The 21,103-nt window shown below is 42.1% G+C and overlaps 2 protein-coding genes across 2 annotated transcripts; one reads left to right on the forward strand and one right to left on the reverse strand.

The window, feature by feature from the left end:
• Positions 1-60: 60 nt before the first annotated feature.
• acot9.1 (acyl-CoA thioesterase 9, tandem duplicate 1) lies at positions 61-11,167 on the reverse strand. The gene is made up of 16 exons (XM_080865131.1): positions 10,990-11,167; positions 9,298-9,401; positions 7,799-7,825; positions 7,354-7,399; positions 5,859-6,029; positions 5,357-5,394; positions 4,359-4,442; positions 4,136-4,239; positions 3,932-4,005; positions 3,271-3,338; positions 3,079-3,190; positions 2,894-2,984; positions 2,139-2,224; positions 1,969-2,056; positions 1,176-1,326; positions 61-624 (listed from the first exon to the last, which is right to left on the reverse strand). The coding sequence occupies exons 1-16, from the start codon at positions 11,001-11,003 to the stop codon at positions 569-571; spliced, it is 1,314 nt and encodes a 437-aa protein (XP_080721257.1). The 5' UTR covers positions 11,004-11,167; the 3' UTR covers positions 61-568.
• A 2,588-nt stretch (positions 11,168-13,755) lies between these two features.
• Positions 13,756-16,846, forward strand: LOC308386071 (diamine acetyltransferase 1-like). Its single transcript, XM_080865344.1, has 6 exons — positions 13,756-14,009; positions 14,998-15,049; positions 15,131-15,211; positions 15,885-15,986; positions 16,065-16,105; positions 16,191-16,846. Exons 1-6 carry the CDS (start codon positions 13,947-13,949, stop codon positions 16,365-16,367), a joined length of 516 nt encoding a protein of 171 aa, XP_080721470.1. The 5' UTR covers positions 13,756-13,946; the 3' UTR covers positions 16,368-16,846.
• Positions 16,847-21,103: the final 4,257 nt, after the last annotated feature.

A 21,103-nucleotide genomic window follows, 5' to 3' on the forward strand; every position in this document is an offset into this window, starting at 1 on the left:
GAGCGTCAGCTGTACAGAATGAAATAAAAACAAACACACAGGAACAACTGTAACACCGAGATAAATAAAACTTTTTTATTGCATTCGAGTAAATACACCAGTTAAGGCCAGAGAATTGACACCCTTGTTCTTTTTGCAGCAGCATCATAATAAAGTGTAAAAAAGAAAAGCTGTTTGTGCGTGTAAGCAACAGTGAGATATAAAAACGTAACACGCTGTATCGTAACACCGAGGAGTCGAAGTGAATGAGGTTATGATGAGAAGGGCTGGAGTGTTTACCTCGTTTTCTACAGTTGAGAGGCTGTAACACTGACAAGTGGGAAAAATGATAAGAGTATAAAATAGAGAAACATGGGGGGAAAAGCATCTTCTGCTGTAGTGCGCCAAACACATCAATTTGTAAACCTCCAGATCGACTGAAGCAACAAGATTCAAACAAAGTGCCTGTGGGCTGTTCAAAATTCAGAAACCGTTATATGTCAGAACCTAAAATTCATTCATTATTCTCAACAACACGGAAACACTTGGAGCTCGGCATCTGGATGCTGAAAGGCTTCAGTTTGACGCCTCAGCACGCCACGGTTTGGTCAAAGTGTCTCTTTCCGTCCAGGTACAGCATCGACTCTGTCAGACACACAAAACATCCACATCAGTACACACAGCTGTTCTCCTTCCTTTCAGTTTGATCTTTGAATACAGAACAAGTCAGATCTGTAATCCCAGATTAATCAACAACTCTATGTGCAGGATTTGTTTTTAAGTTTTTAAAGTTTGGCTTTTATTCAGTGGCTGTGGAGGAGCTAACATCATGGGTCACCTGTAGATTAACCTGCCTGCATACGCTGCACCCAGTGAGTAATAAAATTGCAACAGGTTGTCATGGAAACCTGAAAAAAAGCTGAAAATGCTGCTGAAACATCTACTATTCCTAGTTTTTAAAACGTGACACAGTAAATGTCTCGGTAGAAAAGAGTGAGTCAAAGCGAGAAGTGCCGATCAACGAACGCGTGATCATAACAACCAGCAGCTAAATTAACATTTAACAACCGTTTTAATAGTTGATTTCTTTCGGCACTGAACGTGGAAGTTTGTTTGATTTATTCTGAAAGGAACTTACTGACATGGATATAAATCAGATTTCTTTTTTTAACTGTTTCCTGTCTGCACCGGCTCACCTCCATAAGTCTTGGGCATGATGTTGGGGACGTCGCGGTCTGAAGTGAAGGTGAAGTGGAAGATGTTGGTGGTGTTGTGCTGTCGGGTCAGCGGGTCAAACACCTCGCTGTGAACTCTGACCTGGACGTACGTCCCCTGAGTGTAACACACCTGAAAAACAAAGACACAAACAGCCGAAGCACAAAAAAGACATAAAAACATCATTTATCCTGTTCATGTAATTATTGTCCTTATTTTTTGTCTCGTGTCTCCTGTTCCAGTGCTGGATGCTCATATTAAAGGTGGACAGAGAAACGTGTTGCTTAATTCTTGTTTAGCCAATCAGAGGAAAGTTCGATTAAAGGAGGCGGGGCTAAAAAGGCCAGTTTTAGAGACAGGATTCACTGAGAGGCTGCTCCAAGGTGTCAGAAAAATCAGGATTATTTTGAACTTTGAATCATCCAAAGCTTCTCTAGCAAAGTCCAAGTATAAGAATATGGAGCAGTAGAGGTGACCTCCGATAATTCAGTTCAAAACATCTCAGTCACAAAAACACATGTAAAAAAAACATCTAGTTCCTATGATATAATTTTTTACAAAAAGTGCTGTAGGTGTAAAAAGTTGGCAAATAAACATCATCTTACATTCCTCTTAAAGGACAATCACTTTACTTTAGCTCCATTTTTGGTCTCCATCAGCTCCAAGTGAAATATTTCACTTTTTTAATCTAACTCCTCCCCTTTTTTTTCCATTGGCTGGCCTCTAACTCTGAAAGCCATACAGGTAGTCCACCTATAAAGAAGATGCTCTGACCTGCGATGAGAGCATCAGCAAAGATCCAATCTCCACAGGTTTCTGGAAGAGGATATCATCGACAGCCACCAGACTCGGCCGACAACCCCTGCAACACACGGCAAGGAGCAACAACATTTACAGCAGTTATTCTTTAATGTTTCTTTAACCCTTTAGTCTAAATGTCTCACCCGTAGGAGCAGGCGTTGGCCCAGCCGAGCTCGTAAGCTTTCCTCATCAGAAAACCTCCAAATATCCTGTTAAAGATGTTCCTCTCCTGGTCAACACAAACACAGAAACAGGTTTTTTAAGTTTTCCAGCTGAAATAATTTAGGGTTTAAACTGGGAACATAAATGAAACTGGAAACCACAAAAGATCCATTTCCCCATGTAAACATAGCTGCTGGTATTTAGGAAAAAAGAAACACAACTCAAGGAAATATCCAAGTAAAGAGTTCATATATATACAAGGTGTGATTACAAAAAGCTTTAGGAATCTCCCCTTCAAGACCATCTCCTCTGGTCTACACAGCTTCCAGCATGAATCCTTAAAAGTCGTGTTCCTGAGTCCTCAGCTTTGCACTGTACGCTCTTTATTATCTCCACGAACTTCAAACCTCAAACTTCTGTTGATCAAAATAAGCCGTCTTTCATGTGGAGGAACATCGCTGATGTAGAGAGTCGAGTCTCCGGCTATGACAGAGCCGCACATCGGGTGGACTCGGATTGTCTTGCTTTGGTACAAACAGCTCCAGAGGCTCCAGTTTAATCTCCAGGGAAGACTTAAAAGGCTGAATTCAAGTTAGAGGTGCACGAGAAGATGATCTTCAATGGGAAAGTGACCAGAAATACATTACGTAAATCACACCTTGCATATATTCACAGCCTAAAATGAACCTCAGTGTAGAAATAAATTCTCCTTCTTATTATTTATCCGTCCTCTCACCTGAGGATGGCAGATCTCCAATCCTTTCAGTTTGGCATCTTCCATCCACACTGAGTTTGGGGGCAGAATTCTGCTGCGGAAACTGACTGTGCTGCAGAAACATCCACAGAGATTTAACAGAGTGTATCTTAATATATGAAGCAAATATAACATCCTCATGATATCCTGTGATGTTTCAGTCGTACTTGGTGTCCAGGGTGTTGAGGAAAAGGCCGTGAACGACCGTCCTCTCCTCTTGTGTGGGAGCGACCTTCAGCAGCGACGCAGTGCTCAGCTCCACACGGCGGGATTTGTTAGCTGGAGGAGAGTGAGCGTCAAGATCAGCGTGCAAAGACTACGCTCTTCATAAAAGCTGCGATTGTTTCATCGGCTCTCACCTTCGCCTTCCTGCAAGAGTCGTTCTTCCTCGGGTCCTTCAGGCGTCAGTGGATTTACAAACGCTGCCCTGAAAAGGGAAAAGAAGCAGAAACACAGAGTATTAAATAAGTATGAGAGAAACACAGCATGAGTTTACCGTGCCACTTTTAGGACTGAGAAGCAAAGCTCTATGCAAAAATAAATCTGCACAGGAAATGGGAAATAAAATGATTTCCGTGCACATAATTAGTCCTCAATGAAAACACTTTCTCGATGCAGAGAGCCAAAACAAACAAATGTAATAATAATGCAAAATCTCCTGAGGCAGCACACGAGCAGAGGACAGAATCCAGATGTACAGTGCTGGGCAGAGAGCTCCTCATAGTTATTAATCCCAACTCTTAAATCTCTGTGAGGTAAGATACTCAGAGAGTCGATCAGATCTATGTCTCTTGGACCCTAACAGCCTCTGCAACATGGAAACTATAACACTACTTTCAGGGTAACTCTGATCCTATTAACCCCCAAACTGTGTTTCGTAGGCAAATAAAATGACTTTTGGTTCTGTTGATCACAACTATGTCAGATTTTCAAAAAAAGGGCCCTGGGATCTAGAAATGGGATTCTCTAAACTCGTGTTTTTTCAAAATAAAAGCACTGGCACTGTACAGGATGTAATACCTCTTGTTTCCTGGGTCTCGGGCCACCATGACGAATGTAGCATCCAGAACGGAGGCGTACGCTCCGTCACGGTACTGCAGGAGAGACAAACACTTGGTTTTTATTTACACCACCAGCGAGCATAAACAGGGTTAAGACTCTTCATTTAATTACTCTCTTTGTATATATTGCATATAGTCGAGTAAGCAGGTTAGGCGAGCCCACCTGTGACATGTGGATCTTGGCTTCAATGGAGGACTTCCCCACCCACGTCACATGACCTGTGAACTTGATGTCGCAGTCGGGGTAGATGACGTGCTGCCTCATGTCTGACCAAGCGCGCACACACACACACACACACACACACACACACACACACACACACAAAGATATTAGTGGTAAACAAACCAAAGTGGTTTTTTGTACCCTGTACCCGAGAGATTCTTACCGATTTTGTCCACCAGGGCGGTGACAATAGACAGAGGAGACCTCTTTAGTTCTGAGTTGTAGGTGTGAGAGTAAGAGATGAGGACTGAGGAAGAAAGAAGAGGAGAAATTACAGTTAGGTCCATAAATATTTTGATTCTCTACATTACCACAGTGAATTTGAAATGACCCACATGCAGACTTTCAGCTTTAATTCAGTGGGTTGAATCCTTTCATTTCGGTGGACAAGTTAAATAACTCAAAACAAAACGTTAATTTCTAATACTTAGTTGAAAACCCTGTGCTGGTGATCACAGCCTGAAGTATTGAGCTCATGGTCATCATCAGATGCTGGTTTCCTCCTGGTTAATGCTCTGCCAGGCCTTTACCTGTTGGTTTGTGGGTCTCTCTGTTCAAAGCTTAATCTTCAACAACTGAAATACATGATCAGCTGGGTTAAGCTCAGGCGACTGACTGGTCCATTCAGGAGTGGGTTGCTTTAGCTATATGTTTGGGGTCATTGTCCATCTGTATTATGAAACGCCGCCCAATCGGTTTGACTGCGTTCAGCTGGGTTTGAGCAGACAGTACGTCTCTGAACACATCAGCATTGATTCGGCCCCTTCTGTCCTGTCCAGCCCAGTCTAGCCTCTCTTTTCTTGAGGATTATGACTGGCTTTCGCTTTGCAGTGAACCCTGAGTATTTACTTTCACACCCGCTTCTCTTTATGGTAGACTTGGTAGACCTCCTGGAGAGTATCGTTCACTTCGATGGCTGGACGTCCAGGTCTTTTGGCGTTGCTGAGTTCAGCAGTGCTTTCTTTCTTTCACAGGATGTACCAAACTGTAGATTTTAACACTCCTGTAACAATTTCATCCAGTTTGAATGTGGATACCCTCAAATAAAAGCTGAGAGTCTACACTTCCTGTCCATATTTCAGCGCCCAAGTTTAAATGAACCTAACTGTGTAATTAGTGCTTGAATGAGTGAAGTTCCCCATCATCTAATCTGCTGTGTACCTGCTAAACTGTCCAAGTCCTCCAGGATTCTGCCAAACCTGAAACGAGACAGAAAACAGTTAGAAGGTCAAAACTGAAGCGCAGACGTACTGGGCCACATTTACTCAGAGAGCAGGCTGCATTCATTTTCTGATGACTGCGCACAAACACAGGGTTCAATTTCTAGCATTTAAACAGGCGAGTCATAAAAGCAGTCAGTACAGTAGCTATGAAGTTTTTGCAGCATGCTGTAAACAAGTTTGTTTCTACTGTAAACAGACACTTTAACACAGGGGTCTTTTTGGAGCCTGCCTCCAGTGGCCATTAGGGGAAGTGCAGCTTTTGGCTCTGGAGGTTCTTGCTTATCCAATACAAAGAATGTAACTGAACCCGTCACCATTCACATGGAGGAGACATGGATTTATCAGACTGTCATGTAGCTCTTAGATTTTCCTTTCATGGTAAACGTACTGTTGGTCTGCCCGTTCACTCACTTTACTGTCTCCGCTTTCTGCGTGTTTACCTGACGGTGTTGTGGTAGGTCAGATACTTCTCCCTGAGCTGTGGCTCAGAGCCCAGGGGCAGGTGCACCTCCAGGTAGCTGTCCTTCATCCTCTTGGCAGGAAGTTCGTTCTGAGATTTGGCCAACATGGATGACAGTGAGACACGCTCCGCCATGGCCTGCTGATGGTCGCTGCAGACGAGAACGAGACCGCATCACTAAATATAACATGTTAAAAATAGACTCCCTGGATTTGTTCATGTAAATATATTTCATTGGTATTACTATTATTGATTATACGATAGTTTTGTCCCACTTTCTCACCACTTTTTTCTTTAGATTTATCTTTTAAAATATTTATTAAGCAAAAAAGCAATAAAAAAGTCCTGTAATTACAGTAAACAGCAAAAATGTGTCATCTAACTGCTGATAAATGAGCTCAGTCAGCTTTATTTTTAGGACTTCAGTTAGAAATACTGAAGGTGAGGGTTGGATTTAGGTGTGTAGGGGTTTGGAAGCTAAAAGCTTTAACAATTGTGTACTGAAAAGTGAACAGCAGTAATCTAACAGACAGGAAATGAACACATTATTTACTTGTTTTCTCAAAATTCCTCCAGATAAAAATGACCGGCCTTTTTTTCTTACCAGAAAAAAGACGATTCTACAGCAGATTTAATAGACTGATAAAATTACAGGAGTAACATGAGATGAGAGAGGAACGATATGGGAGTCATATATATGTGTGTCATCTGCAATACAATAACATCTGATGCTGAGGATTTTTTAAATAATTATTCAAGTGAGTGTTGGCACGTAAATATAAAATATCTGGGGTCCGAGAGCAGAACCCTGTGGAACCTCTAACAGTACTAAAGCTGTCTGACAAAACTGAACGACCGCAGGTAACAACAGGACAATCCTAAATCTCAAGTATCCAGCCAGACAGCTTTTCACAAAGCCAATGAACAAACTCAAAAGTAACTCTGTGAAAGCAAAATGACCAAAAATGTCTTTTTTGATAATCTTGCCAAAACGTAACGATCGAAGCAAAATTTATTACTGCATTCAAAGGCTGCAGACTGAGTGGTGGCTTTTAACATTTGCTGAGAAATGATTAAGGATGCTGTGATTTTTAAGGAGAGGCCAGCTGCCGATTCTTTTACAGGCAGAGAGTCACAAACAGATTTGTTTCACCAGAAATGGATTCATACTAAGATTTAAAGTAAATCTATTACATTTTCTTACTTTCTATCATATATACACTGTTACAACAGCTGATGTTTATATTAACCACAACGTTTGTAAAATGAGGTCAGTCTGTGTGTAAAAACGCATGTTTCTGACAGTTTTTTTCTACTGTTGGGTCTGTATGATGTCACAGAGAGAGGATGACAATAATATACTCATCTAAGGCATTAAGCCTTAGGTGGCTTAAAGGGGGAGGAGCTAAAACAGCTCATTTCAGACAGCATGAGGTAAATAAAGATGATTTTGAACTGTGAGTCATGCCAGTTACCTCCAGTTTGTGGAAGCTCCCACGATTTCTCTCAGCCTGTTTCGCACTGAAAACAGAAGACGAACCAGATGTATGAAAGATCTGAACACTGGAGTTTGGAGGCTGCCATTAAATATAGCACATTTTTTACAATGTGATCTGAGACTTGCAGCTCAGCAACGTCTGAACAGCAAGAAAACATAAAACTGAAGCTGAGTGCCACAGAGGGAAGAAGACGAGAGAGTTCCTGCTACAGGAAGGTTTGATTCTGCCAGAGGAGACGTCTTTGAACATAAAATGCAGCTCTATGAAAAGGCTGAACAGCAGAAGCTGAAACTTCAGTTAGGAGACAGTGGGGGGGAAACATGCAGGGAGGAGTTAAAATGTAATTAGAGTAAATTAGAAGATAATTAATAAGCTCGTCAGTTCAGATAGTTGTGATTCATCTTGGTTTACCAACACGCACCATTTGACACATGAAACTGTGGATTTCCTGTGGAGAAACACAAAGGATTAAACACACAGGGCTCAGAGGACGACGGACTCATGAGGAGACCAGAATAAACTCAAATGTACAAAGTGAAAACACTTCTGTCCTGAATACAGCAGAGACTTTGTTCCACTAAGGATACAGCAGGTCCTATTTAGGGCCTTGCTTTGTTTATTATTATCATTTACACAAGTAAATCACACTTAACATGATGGAAACCAGTGAAAATATTCATGGCGTCGCAGCACTCTCTCTCATCAACCTTTATGAAACCAGGTACGCAAATCCAACATCCCAGGATGCACAACAAAGCTTCTCTGAGAAAACCTTAAAGAAACTCAAGCTTTTTATCTTTAAAGGTAAATTTCGGTAGTGACCGAAAGAACGAGATCGCGGATACAAGCGGCAGAAATGAGCTTCCTCCGAAGGGTGGCTGGCCTCTCCCTTAGAGATAGGGTGAGAAGTTCGGCCATCCGGGAGGGGCTCAGAGTAGAGCAGCTGCTGCTCCACATCGAAAGGAGCCAGCTGAGGTGGTTCGGGCATCTGACAAGGATGCCCCCTGGGCGCCTCCTGGGTGAGGTGTTCCAGGCATGTCCCACCGGGAGGAGGCCCCGGGGCAGACCCAGGACACGCTGGAGAGATTATATCTCTCGGCTGGCCTGGGAACGCCTTGGTATTCCCCCGGATAAGCTGGAGGAGGTGGCTGGGGAGAGGGAGGTCTGGGCCTCTTTGCTTAGGCTGCTGCCCCCGCGACCCGGCCTCGGATAAAGCGGATGAAGATGGATGGATGGATGGATGGTAAATTTCCATTTTCCAGGCTTGAGGCAGATTTTCATTTTTACATAATTGTGTGAAGCTTTGTGGTTACAAACAGCTTTTACTTTCCTCTGCGCACTTACTCCTAAATGTTACTCTATTGATTTAGAATAAAAATAGAACAGAAACAAACTTCAAACAAACTCTGAATACTTGGGCCTAATACATGTTGTCGTTCTCTGTTCACAATTTATGTAATTTTAAGCTCAACTAGGTCATTAAATTTAAGTGTATTGAGCGATAAAAATAATAAATTTTGGTGACTTCAACGTAAAGACCTCCCAAATGCAGAATTGTGAAACTTTTGAGTTTGCATTGAAGGTTTGTTGTGTCATCGTAAATGTTGACGTTTCACCACAACACAAGAATTTACTATACCTCAGATGTATAAATATCTAATCTGCCACAATCGTCAGCTGATTGCTAAGAGTCTGGAGGCCTCTAAAATGGCATAACGCCACCTGGTGGCAACAGGAACTCATCATAGATGTGATAATCATCATATTACATGACATTTGCATTGTGTTGATACTAGCTTCATGTATGTAAACTGTTCCATCATAGCTCTGATTTGACATGTGTTACTTCACTCTTTACCTCTCTGTGTTCTTGCTGTTAAATCAGGCGATGTGAAACAGGAAGTGCGTTTGCTTTCTTACCCTCGATCATGTCAGGTGCCTTTCCCTGCTTGCCCTGCTTCAACGCTCCTCCCGTGCAGAACGACTTCCTCGTGAAGGACGCGGCCGATCGCAGCAGCAGAAACCTGAAGCAAGCAGAAAAACTCCTGTAATTACCAAGTCCTGTTACAGGCACGCACACCGACCGCCTCTATTTCAGGCCGGGCGTGTGAGCGGTTTAGATCCCGAACAGCTGATCAGACGGACTGTTACCGCCCCCCCATGAGAGGAGCGTGACTCTCCGCAGCTTAGTCACATTTATAGCTCGTTACTGCATGTCCACTTTCTGAACATCTTTTTTTAAAATGTAATCTCCATGAGATTAAAATACAATTTTAAAAATAAGAGTACATTCAATGATCTTAATTATTGTTAGACTGGGTCACAGGACAGTTATCATGAACTGTAAAGTCAGTGAGTCTGTGTTACCTGGATTAGCAGCAATCTGTCCTTTATTTTTAACAATGCATCAATGACTGGAATAACAAAAAGTTCACAACTCTTCTGACAAAGGAATTTAAAAGTAACTTGATAACAATACTGATTATTTCTTTGACTCTGACCTAATCTGACCAAACCTAAAGTTCCTCTGTGTAGAAGAAACCCCGAATCTCTGTTTGGTTTCATCTGTGCCCCCCAGCTGTCGAAGGACCTGCCTGAGGGCCTTCAGCTTTCTTCATCAGTATCTTTTAAAACATTCTCTGAAGTCTTACTTATATTGTTGGTCTTTCTCAGTCGTCTTCTTACAGATTTTACATCTTTAACTTAATTCTGATTTTTTAACTAATTTTCCACTGCATTTATAACTAGGAAGTCTCACTGTTTTTTACTCTTCGTGTTACACTCAAGTTGTGTAACAGACAGCAACCTTAGAGCTGAAGAAGAAGGCAGGATGAAGGTGAAGATGAGAGTCACAAAAGGGAAGTTTTGTAAAATGGTAGTGAGGCCTGTTATGATCTGTGGTTCTGAGACAGTGCTGCTGACAAAAACGATGGAAAGAGGAGTTGAAGATGCTCAGATTCTCACTGGGAGTGAGCCGGATGAATAGGATTAGTTATGATTAGTAATTAGAGACACAGCTCAGGATGAGTGTTTGGACATGTGAAGATGGGGAGAAAGGATGGAAAAGAGGAAGTTAGAGGAAGTTCATGGATGTGGTGAAGGAGGACATGCAAAGAGTGACAGAGGAGGATGAAAAGAAGAACTAGCGTCTTTTTAAAATCAAACATTTTAACTGATAATGTTTCGGCCATTTCTGTTTTTATTATTATTATTATGTGTGTATTGTACATGTGAAACTCTTCGTAGTGGTCATTTTGACCTCATTACTTATTTATAAAGCGCATGTAGGAGTGTAAACTGCGTAGAGGTTTCTGAACTAGCCTGTGTAGCTGTCATAAGTTAACTTCGGTGTTTATCCTGTGTGAGGCCTCCTGATTTGCTCTGTCTTTATTTCCTGCAGACACGCCCTTCGTGGAAACAGACCGCCGCCCTCTGTGGGCCTGGTTAACTAGTCACTCTTCATTTACACACCACTGAAGTCATAACAGAGAAAGGACCATCACAAATCGCTGTTTATCGCTGCTTCGCTTCCCTCGCTACTCTTAGGTCACTTGTTAACAGCGCGGACGCCGCAGAGACAGCTGTGCACGAGCTTTGTTTTACGTCACTAACCTCTGTGAGAGCATTTTGACCGGGATGACAGAGCCGAGGCCTCGAGGGGTCCAAACGAAGCGGGTGGGCTGAAAAAAGGGAGAGAAAAGAAGAAGAATCACAGTTTTCTCTTGAGGAGAGAAAGAGGCTGATGACGGGGTAGCTTCCGCGGTGGCACGCAGCTCCGCCCACTGCGTGATGACGCAGCGCTCAGCATCCGTGGGCCTTGATGCCCTCGGTCCAGCCTGTCAGGAACTTTATTTGACAGGCTAACCTTACAAATTTAGACACAGACAGACACAGTGGTGCTCACTGAGAGATTTTCCAAGTAAAAGTGTTATCGCTCACTAAACAGCCGCTTAAAAAACTTTTACATTTCTGTTTTTGATATTTCCGTTTATCCTAAATCTGCCACTCTAATATAATTTGTCCTTCTTATTTTTTTCTCTCGAAATGTTACTCTCTCTGCCAGAACCTTGAACTTTGTATTTATTGAATTACCCATGTTTTTGTCGAACGTGGGTCAGTGAAACAGTAACAAACCTAACTGTATGCATGAGTAAAATATCAAAACACTCTTTGTGTACTTTTTTTATGAATCTATAAATAATTTCATTCATTTATTAGATGAGTGGATACATGTTGACATGTTGTAATATGGTGTTTACCATGTCATAGCGTACAAAGCACAAGGGGAAACAAGGGAAAGTGATTCTCCTTTAACCCTCCTGATATGTTTCAGGTCGGAGTGATCCATTTCAAAATTGAATATTATATTTAAAATTATTTTAAAGTATTTTTTCAACATGGAACTTATTCTGCTTGGTTTAATAGATGTAATCAACATATACAATGAAAGTAGCTAATTTCACATATTTACACGTATATTTTGTGTCACAATGTCTTCATATTTTTTCCAGAGTCATCCGATTTGATAATCAAGAGACAAGCACTGTTAGATGGGAGAGAGAGAGACAAGCTGGCAACTACCATTATTCAACACTGTACTTAAAAAAAGTCATATATCCTCATCGAACCATGATCTGTGAGCAGTAAAGAACACAACTACATCAAATAATGACTGAAATAGTTGGTAATGGAGTTAATAATGAGATATGAACAATGTTTATTCTGTGGGTTTTTTGTTGTTTTGGTTAACTAAACATGCCCAAGCTGACCCACGAACGTCCTTCCTTCACCTTGGAGACAAACATAACAGAAGGGTTAAAAGTGTCTGGTTTTCACTACAAGATACTCCTGAGGCACACCTTCCCCTTAGTTGTTGTTTTTTTTTAAGCTGAACACGTTTCTGGACAGCCAAACGTTCTGGTCCGTCTTCTACAAGTGAATGAACAACAACGGTAAGATGTATGAGAAGAAAATAACGTATAAGAAGTGTCATAAATAAAGCAACTAAAACAACCACGTTATACACTGTTAGGGACATTAAATGTCTTGTATTGCATCAATTTCAGTCTAAGTTACAGTTGCAGGTGTGGGGGTCGGGGTGGCCTTTGACCTGTTCTCAGAGGATCATTGTTCCCCCCAGTACATCAATGCTACAACTGTCTGCGAAGCATCTAACCACACCTAATCATTACACACACTCTACTCTGCACATGAATATGTAGGGTCTGCTGGTGTTGGAAAATTCCACTTGTGTGGGCAGACAGAGGCATTATGGGAGAGACCTGAACTGAAGTCTGTACTGGAGCATTGTGAGTTGAAATTAAACCCCCTGGAGGAAAAAAGAAATGTGAAAAACTGGTGATTCCATACATGTGGTTCTTTTTTTCCTCAAAGACCTTTAAAATTAATTAGACAAACCTTCACAACAACTGCCCAAATAGATCCCTGCTGAGTGGCTTCACTTCCTTGGAGAACAGGAATGCCTTTCTGTCAGTGTAAAGACACTCAACTAAATATTTAATCCTTGACATATCTTAAAAGAAAAGGAAGGACAATTTCAACAATATGTCTCAGTTTTCTACATCATAAATGTGTAGAATCACAGAAAAGTAGCTTATTGTCAGTCTGCCCCAGGGCAGCTGTGGCTACAACCGTAGCTGCCTCCACCAGTGTGTGAATGCGAGAGTGAATGAATAGTGGCATTGTAAAGCGCTTTGGGTGCCTTGAAAAGCGCTATATAAATCCAATCCATTATTCATTATTATTATTATTATTATTGCCCAGAGTGTCCTGTATTTATGATAATGTTCTTCATTTTTGTATAGTAGAACATTTCTGTTTTAAATACTGTAAAAACAATATTTCTTCATTTAATTGTTTATCTGTTACGTAACTATTTTGGTGCCAAACTGATCTGTTTTAGAAGAACTTATCATCCCAAGAAAGTTTCTAGTCCTCATAACACCTGGAAATCTATGTGCTTCTTATCTTATCTCTGGGGCAAAACTGATGTTGTTTTCTGAACTTCAGATACAGTTACAGTTAAGTTACTGTTTTGATTAAGTAACTTAAATTATAGGCTATTGTTTTTGTTTAATGTGTTAGATATTTAGCACATTGTTTGACTCTTATACATTAGTTAAACATTAATTCAACATTGTTTAACTAAAGAATAAAAACACTTTCCCAGGTCCTTTTCTCCATCAAAAACATATGACAGAATAAAAACAGACCCCCACATGTGACCGTTCTTTGTACCCCGATTGGACAAAAAAAGTGACCAGGGGGTGTCGCTGATTTGTCAGAAATGCGATACTTGAGTGAACCGACCAATTATATTGCAGCGCGAGCCGGCTATAAAAGCCCTGACATAAACAAAGGGGGCACAGTAGAGCGGCAGCGACCCAGCCGAGGGCCAGTTATACTGAATGTTTTATCTCGACGAGCGCGTTCGGACCAGAGGCTGACTGTGGGGGAAAAGCCACTGCGAGGCGAATGAAGAAACACCTAATCTTCCAATTTACATACAGAGGACTTCTGACGAAAGGGAAAAAAAGTAAAAGAAGAAAATGGAGTATAAATTACGAAAAGCTGAACCCCGAGACGTGCCTGATATATTACGACTGGTGAAGGTAGGCCTGTGGGATTAAAAAAACCAAATACCGTTTTGGGGATAAACGTAATTAATTTGATATGAAACGAGCAGGAATTCAATATAGCGGTCGAAAGCTAAAGGGAACTGTTACGTGTTACAATATCCGTTAGCTGTGGAAATCCGTTAACTAGCGAAACATCGGCAGGTGTGAGCTTTCCTGAGGATGTCCGAGAATGAGGTCAGAGCCGGAGGCCTCTTTAACGTCAGATGACTCAGAGCGGCCGGGTGTCTAAATATGGTCCGTCTGACGCGGTGTCCGTATCATGGCTGACCCCGACGCGGAAACGTTAGTGGAGGAAAACAAAACAAGCGACATCTGCGAAACCCCGAAGAGGGTGCCGGTTTGATCTGGAAACTGGTGGCGCCTATATTTAGCATCAGGGCGTTTAGAGGCCTCTTAGTTAAAGTTAACGTCATTTTCAGTTTACACAATATACCGACTTTAAAGGACCTTATCGACTTTACTTGTAAACTTGGCTTTAAAAAATAAATAAAATTGGCTCCTTCTAGTTAATTCCACTTAACTTTTTGGCTTGTAAATTGTAAAGCCATTTTAAATTGTTCCCATACAATTGTAAAAAGAGAAGATTATTTTTTTCAACCTCCCTCCTTTCTGGTCCTTTTAATGACCCTAACGTCAATTCATTTCTTGTGAATTTGCTCAATCATTCCCATTGAATAAAAGTGAAGTGATGGAAAAGATCTAAACCTCGACGCTCACATCTTAATCACCACAATGATACTGACCAATATTACAATGATTCTTTTGTGTTCTTAATCAATAAATGACTTGTCGCACAATAAAATGTTTGTTAGAATACTGGATGAGCTGCAGAGCTGCAATACACTTTGCTTGTTTAAGAAATTGAGCTCAAAACAAACCGGATTCTGGACTAAATAAAAATGAAACGGCATCAGGAGTGCTGTGTCGCACTACGAATGACATCATCCCATTGTTGTTCCAGGAACTTGCAAAATACGAGGAGATGGAGCACCAGGTGACACTGACTGAGAAAGGTGAGTTTAAAGTCACCTGCACACGACTAAAAGACTACCTGCTCTGTTGTGTAAATAATTAAAGGTTGTGTTTGCCTGTAGAGCTCCTTGAGGATGGCTTCGGTGACACCCCGTTTTACCATTGCATCATCACTGAGATCCAAGGAGAGAAGAGCAGTGAAGGTACGAAACGCCACGGATCCTCTTTCTGGAGCAAAAACACTTGGAGGATCGTTTTCAGCCTGAGGCTTGAATAGTTTCCCACAGGAACCGTCAGGTTATCATGTCACCTGATAAGGAGAGTAAATGTTTCCCACCATCTGCTGAGACAGCGTTTCCACAGGGTGTGCATCCTGGTTTTGTAAATACAGGCCAAGAGTCAGACGCTCGCCTGCAGGTGTTAGTCCCCCTGAACATGTTTATTTAATTGTTCTTCACAACGTAGCTTCCATTGAGATGTACAGAGAAGTACAGTTTGTGCCTGACCTACAGGGGAGGCACCATCTGGACACATTCCCAGTGACTGCAGCGCAGACGCTCATAAACAGTCTGATTAGGCCGAGAAAGTTCTGGCAGATTTCCCCTAAGAAGGAGGTTGAAGGTTAAGGTAGACGTTTTCCTGCATGGAGCCATTTCTGGTGTTGCAGTTATTTATTTTTGCCCAACTGTCTCTTTGTTCACATCTTAAACAAGAATTTGCCTCCACAGCTTGTAAGCCTGGTGTTATTCCCAAAACATTAAACCTCAGCCCTGCTTTTATTTGCTCTGCATAGTCTCAGCATATATTTTATCCACATAATCTCAAGAATGAGATGTCTGGTTTCTAACAGCCTAACATGGTCGTTTCTCCCTGCAGATCGCAAGGTGGTGGGTTTCGCCATGTACTACTTCACGTACGACCCCTGGGTGGGCAAGCAGCTCTACTTGGAGGAGTTCTATGTGATGGATGAGTACAGAGGTAAAAACATCTCCATCTGTTTACATTCACTCCTGCTCTGCAGCTTCATTGATGCCTGAATTGTTCCTCTTTCTGCAGGTCTGGGCATCGGTTCAGGGATCCTGCGGCACCTCAGTAATGTGAGTGTTTACAAACTAAAGTGCATCCTGACTTTGGCTGTTCTTTTGAGCGCACCAACCTAAACTCCTCTCCGTCCTCTTCCAGCTGGCGATGAAGACGCGCTGCACCGGCATGATGTTCGTGGTGGCGGAGAACAACGAGCCGTCGGTCCAGTTCTACAAGCGGCGCGGTGCCGAGGACCTCTCTCAGGAGGAGGGATGGAGGCTCTTCAGGTTCGACAAGGACAGCCTCGTCAAGATGGCCGCTCCATCTGAGGAATAAGAGGCCCGACCGAGCAGACGCGCCTCGGCTTTTCAGAGGAGTTCAGCTTTGAAATGCAGCATTTATCACAGTAATCTGGTGTATTTAATCTGTCTGTAGTTCGTAGTCTTAGTGAGCCTTTTGTGTCTAATCTGTCACAGAGTTACTCGTCTTTATTCAATCTTAAAATCACTTTTAGCTTTAAATAAAAACTGCTAATCGCACACAACTGTCATTCTTCAGTTGGTTACATACTTGCCTTTGATTGCACTTGAATTCATAGTTTCCTTCACAGAATTCAAACTCATTAGAAAACTTTACCAGGCCATGTGTCACCTACAGTGCAGGAGTCCACTCGTGTCCTTATGTTGAATCAGGAAGATTCTGACGTTAAGTTCTCCTGGTTTTAAGTCACTCATCCAGTCTGTGGCGCTGACCTTTACAGAATGATGTCTTTCTTTTGCCACTCTGGCCACCAAACAAAGACCTACAACTCACTTATTTAAAAAGAAACTAACTTGAGGGCTGGATCGGTGTCGTCAACACACAACTGTTACTAGCAGCCTGTCACAAACACGTTGGTTCCCCTTTTTTTTTTTTTTTTTTTTTTTTTTTTTTTAAGACTGAAAAATCCAAAAGCTGAATATTTGACTGGAATAAAATTGTGTATTTGCATCAAGGTGATTAAAGAGCTGATGGCTGAGACCTTGGAGAAGTGGCAGGCAGTAAACTACACGGCATATGACCCACATGTCCTTAAGAAATGAGAGCAAACAGGTCTGATACAGATGAATCTAAGGTTTCAAATATTTGGGGAAGCAAAACTGTGGCGGCTCCGTCACTGGGAGCTTAATGTCAGCCAGTAAGAGATTAATGAAATTATGAACACAAAAGCACCATTGTAATCTGACCCAGCGTACGATGCCATCTTGGAAAATGTGATTCACAACAGATTCACTTTTCAGCTTGACCCCTGAATGTCAGGGCACTAAAAGCATAACCGAACATGCTAGAGCACAGAGTCATAGCACGGCCTTCCCAGAAGCCAGACATCAACATTACTGAAGCAGCGTGGGACCAAAAGGCCGGGCAGACATTTTAATGTCCTTGAAGCCCGGAGAATTATTCCAGAACAGTGCTGAAAGAAAGCTGCAGGAGAGCACGACTGCAGCTTCTCACCCAGGTCGTCGTCGCCCCACAGACCTGAGAAAAGAAAGTGGACTTCTTTAAACTTCAGTTCTAAAAACAAAAGCGTCCCGTTTGGAGGTGGTCGTTGACGATGGGTGTGGAGAAAGGCGTGGGTCATTACCATCACTGAGTATTAAGCGTGAAAACACTTGAGGTCACCTGAGGCCAGGTGTGAAGGGTTCTCGAGACTGCATCGTGGGTGGCAGCAGCGGTTTCTTTTCACGCCGTGGTGATGACACACATGATCAGAACTGAAGAAGCCTCCTGGATTAGTTCACAAACCTAACAAAGTCCAGCTGCCTTCTTTTTTCAAGCTCTTAAGGCTCCCGAGGAGAGTTCAGCTGTGCAGGATGACAGCAGCCACACCAAATATTGACTTTAAAGCTCTTTAGAATGAAACCGTCTGTTCTTGCCTTGTTGACTGTATTTCACCTATGTTTGCACTTAAAGCTTTTACATACTGGTTTGCAGCTCTGCAGTTATGTTGATGCTGCTGGGAAACGTTTGCAAGGAAAACTCTGAGATTATAAAATGAATTCAGGTTTTTTGTTCTTCTTCGTGCAAGATAAAACCTGCAGTTCAAAAATAGTTTTAATGGAAATGGAGCCCCTGCAAACACAAACAGTACATACTCTTACTGTGTGTCCACGCATCCTCTGTTTTCAGTTTATCAGATGTTTTTGTGGAGCCTCGTTTGGACTCATAAAGCAGTCAAAGGCTGGACTGTGAACTCAGTTAAATGGCCTGAACTATGTTTTAATAGTTTTCTATAGCTCTTATCATAACTGGAGATTGTTCCAGAAGAAATCTCGTTGCCATAAAGATGCAGGGACATGATAACGAAACAGTGAATGATGAAAAAGCACAGTCGTGTCGTAAAGTTTAACCTCACAGACGGTTGTCTGTCTGCAAAGTTACTGTTCGCCTGTCAGCACAAGTTCAGTGTCTCCTCTGATTATGGCTGCAGGTCCTGCTTCTAAGCTTCCTCTGTGCTGTTTTAACAACTGATCTTATCAGTCTCGTTTACGTTGAATTATTAAATTATATTTCTGGTTAAGCTTTCATCAGCTGGAGGAAATGCTTCTGCAGGTCAGTGAATTTATCCGGTGACGCCTGTCAGGCCTCCAGGGCTGATTTATGATCAAGTCCATCTAAAATCAGGTCAATCTGAGAAACTCCCACCTTTGCTTTTCATATGCATCAACATAAGGATCCTTATGTGGATAAATCCACTGTTTTTAAAGCTTAGCTGCACAGGCGCTATGCTTCAGGGCTCGTAGTCTCCTCTTTGTGGTTTGTTTTGTTTACGTTACTGAATATAACCCCACAAGATGTCTTAGCTGGCTGGATTCAGACTTGTGCTGATAACATGAGAAGTCTGGAAAACCCTCTGACATCATTTAAAACCCACTGACACAGCAGCAGCCTCATTACACAGTTTTCCACAGAATGTCTGTGCGGTGAGGTCATTTATCTCCGAGGGCCGGTTTCCTCAAAGTCTCAGACTCTGGGCCTTTAAAGGGAGGTTTGTTTGGGAAGCAGAGTGTAAGGAGCATAAAAGGAGAGGAAAAAACTTCCCCCTGAATAGTTTTGACTTCTTTTTCCATCTCAGAGTCTCTTGATTTCTCCAGCTTCACTTCCAGCCGCCTGGTTTGAGGAGAGAAAGGCGCTCCCTCATCACCGGGCGTGCTGGGCGCATTGAAACCATGCAGCTGTGTGTAATTACACTTTATGTGCTGCTGTGTGGGATTTAAAGCCCAAATCATTCAATTACACCCTGCACATAAACGCTGACTCCATCCAACAGTGCAGTGTCTGCTGCACCGCTACTCTACTGACCTCCTGCACACAGTTCCTAAACACCACAGACCAACGTTTGCCCTCCAGTTTCTCATAATAAACATAATTAGTGTTATCATAGCAGTGATGCTGTGAACTACTTGTCACAAAAACTAATTTAAGTTTAAGCGGTTACATTAGATAAGTGCAAACACTGACTTCATCACGTGAGCAGTTATGCACTTGAACTGTGCATAACTCTACAGGAAATAAGGGTTTCAGAAGTCCTGAAATGAAACACAAAGAAGTTGTATAAATATCATAGACAGTGAAGCGCGAGGAAGTGAGAGCTGAGGTAAAACAGATCTGAAAGCTGATGCGAAGCGACGAGTATAAACACAGGGCTAATTGAAACTAATAAGGGCAAAGCAGAACGAGGAAAACAAAAGTCCGTACCACAATAAAACAGGATGTGTGAGGACGCGGGATCGTTGTGACCTGAGCCGACAGGTCATCACTCTTTGACTTTGTCTGCTTTTGTCTCTTGACATCAAAATAGCTGCTGAAGTGAATCAATCACAAACCCTGACTCTAAACTAACACACCGACACACAAGTTTGTGCTCTCTACTCTGAAACAATATGACAAGGCAAATTCAGCATTTAAAAACACACGTATACTAAACACGAGGGTTACAGGTGGAGACAAGTTAGAAAACCTCTCAAACATCCTCACTCGAAGCTAACGAGACTAAAACACACGTTTCCAGAGTCTTTGCACTTTAACTGACATCTGCTTTCTTTTTCTTTGTCTCTGGCTTCCTTTAATCCGTCTGAACACGTGACGGAGCTCTGGGTTCATGCAGGTTTCCTCTTCCTTTGAAAAAACAACACGGCACTTTCAAGAAGCCAAATCATCTGATTTCTAACAAGCATGAGCTGAAATAAAAACCCAGCAGGCCGCAGACAAACAGGAAGCGGATGTGCTGCTGTTTGTGCTTTCTCTCTTCTTCCTCAGCTCTGAGTTCCTTAATTCTTATTCAGATGTGCGTAAACAACTTAACACATCTTGCAACATGTAAGCTGTACTGCAGGGTCCCCAATCCCAGTCCATGAGGGCCTGCAGGCTTTAGATCTCACCCTGAGTCAACACACCTGAATGATCAGTTCATTATCAGGCCTCTGTAGAACTTTAAGACATGTTGATGAGGTCATTTAGCCATTTAAATGAGCTGTGTTGGATCAAGGACACATCTAAAACCTGCAGGGACACCGGCCCTCGAGGCCTGGAGTTCGACACCTGTGACCTGAAGCTAATTTGGCTGCAAATCTTTAGCCCTGAAAATTTCATGTAGATATCGCCTGTAGTTACGGGACTTAAAAATGCTGAAAGCATCGTGTATTTTCATGACCTGTAATTTCAAAAATATAAAAAGTACTGAGGTTAAATTTTGCATGCCTTAGTTATAAATACCAAAGTTAGCGTAGCAATAAAACCAGCTTTTATTGGCTCTGTGAGAGTCTACAGCTTCACATCTGACCTGCTCACTTTGAATTGATGCTTAAGAGCAAACATCAGCTTCGACGTCACAGAAAGGCTGATGTTTGCGTTTCTCATAAAACAGAAAAACATATTTCTCAAGAACTCGCGCAGCACTCTGGTCAGCAATCGTTTTGAAATAAACCCGACCTGTTTGTTTTTGAGGGTTTGTGTTGCTGGTTTTATGTAACTGCAATAAATAGAATCCACTCAAAAATACAGGGTTGATTTGATGTATTTCAAGTCAGATT

This window comes from Rhamphochromis sp. 'chilingali', assembly GCF_963969265.1.
Source record: "Rhamphochromis sp. 'chilingali' genome assembly, chromosome: 18".
Taxonomy (NCBI): domain Eukaryota; kingdom Metazoa; phylum Chordata; class Actinopteri; order Cichliformes; family Cichlidae; genus Rhamphochromis; species Rhamphochromis sp. 'chilingali'.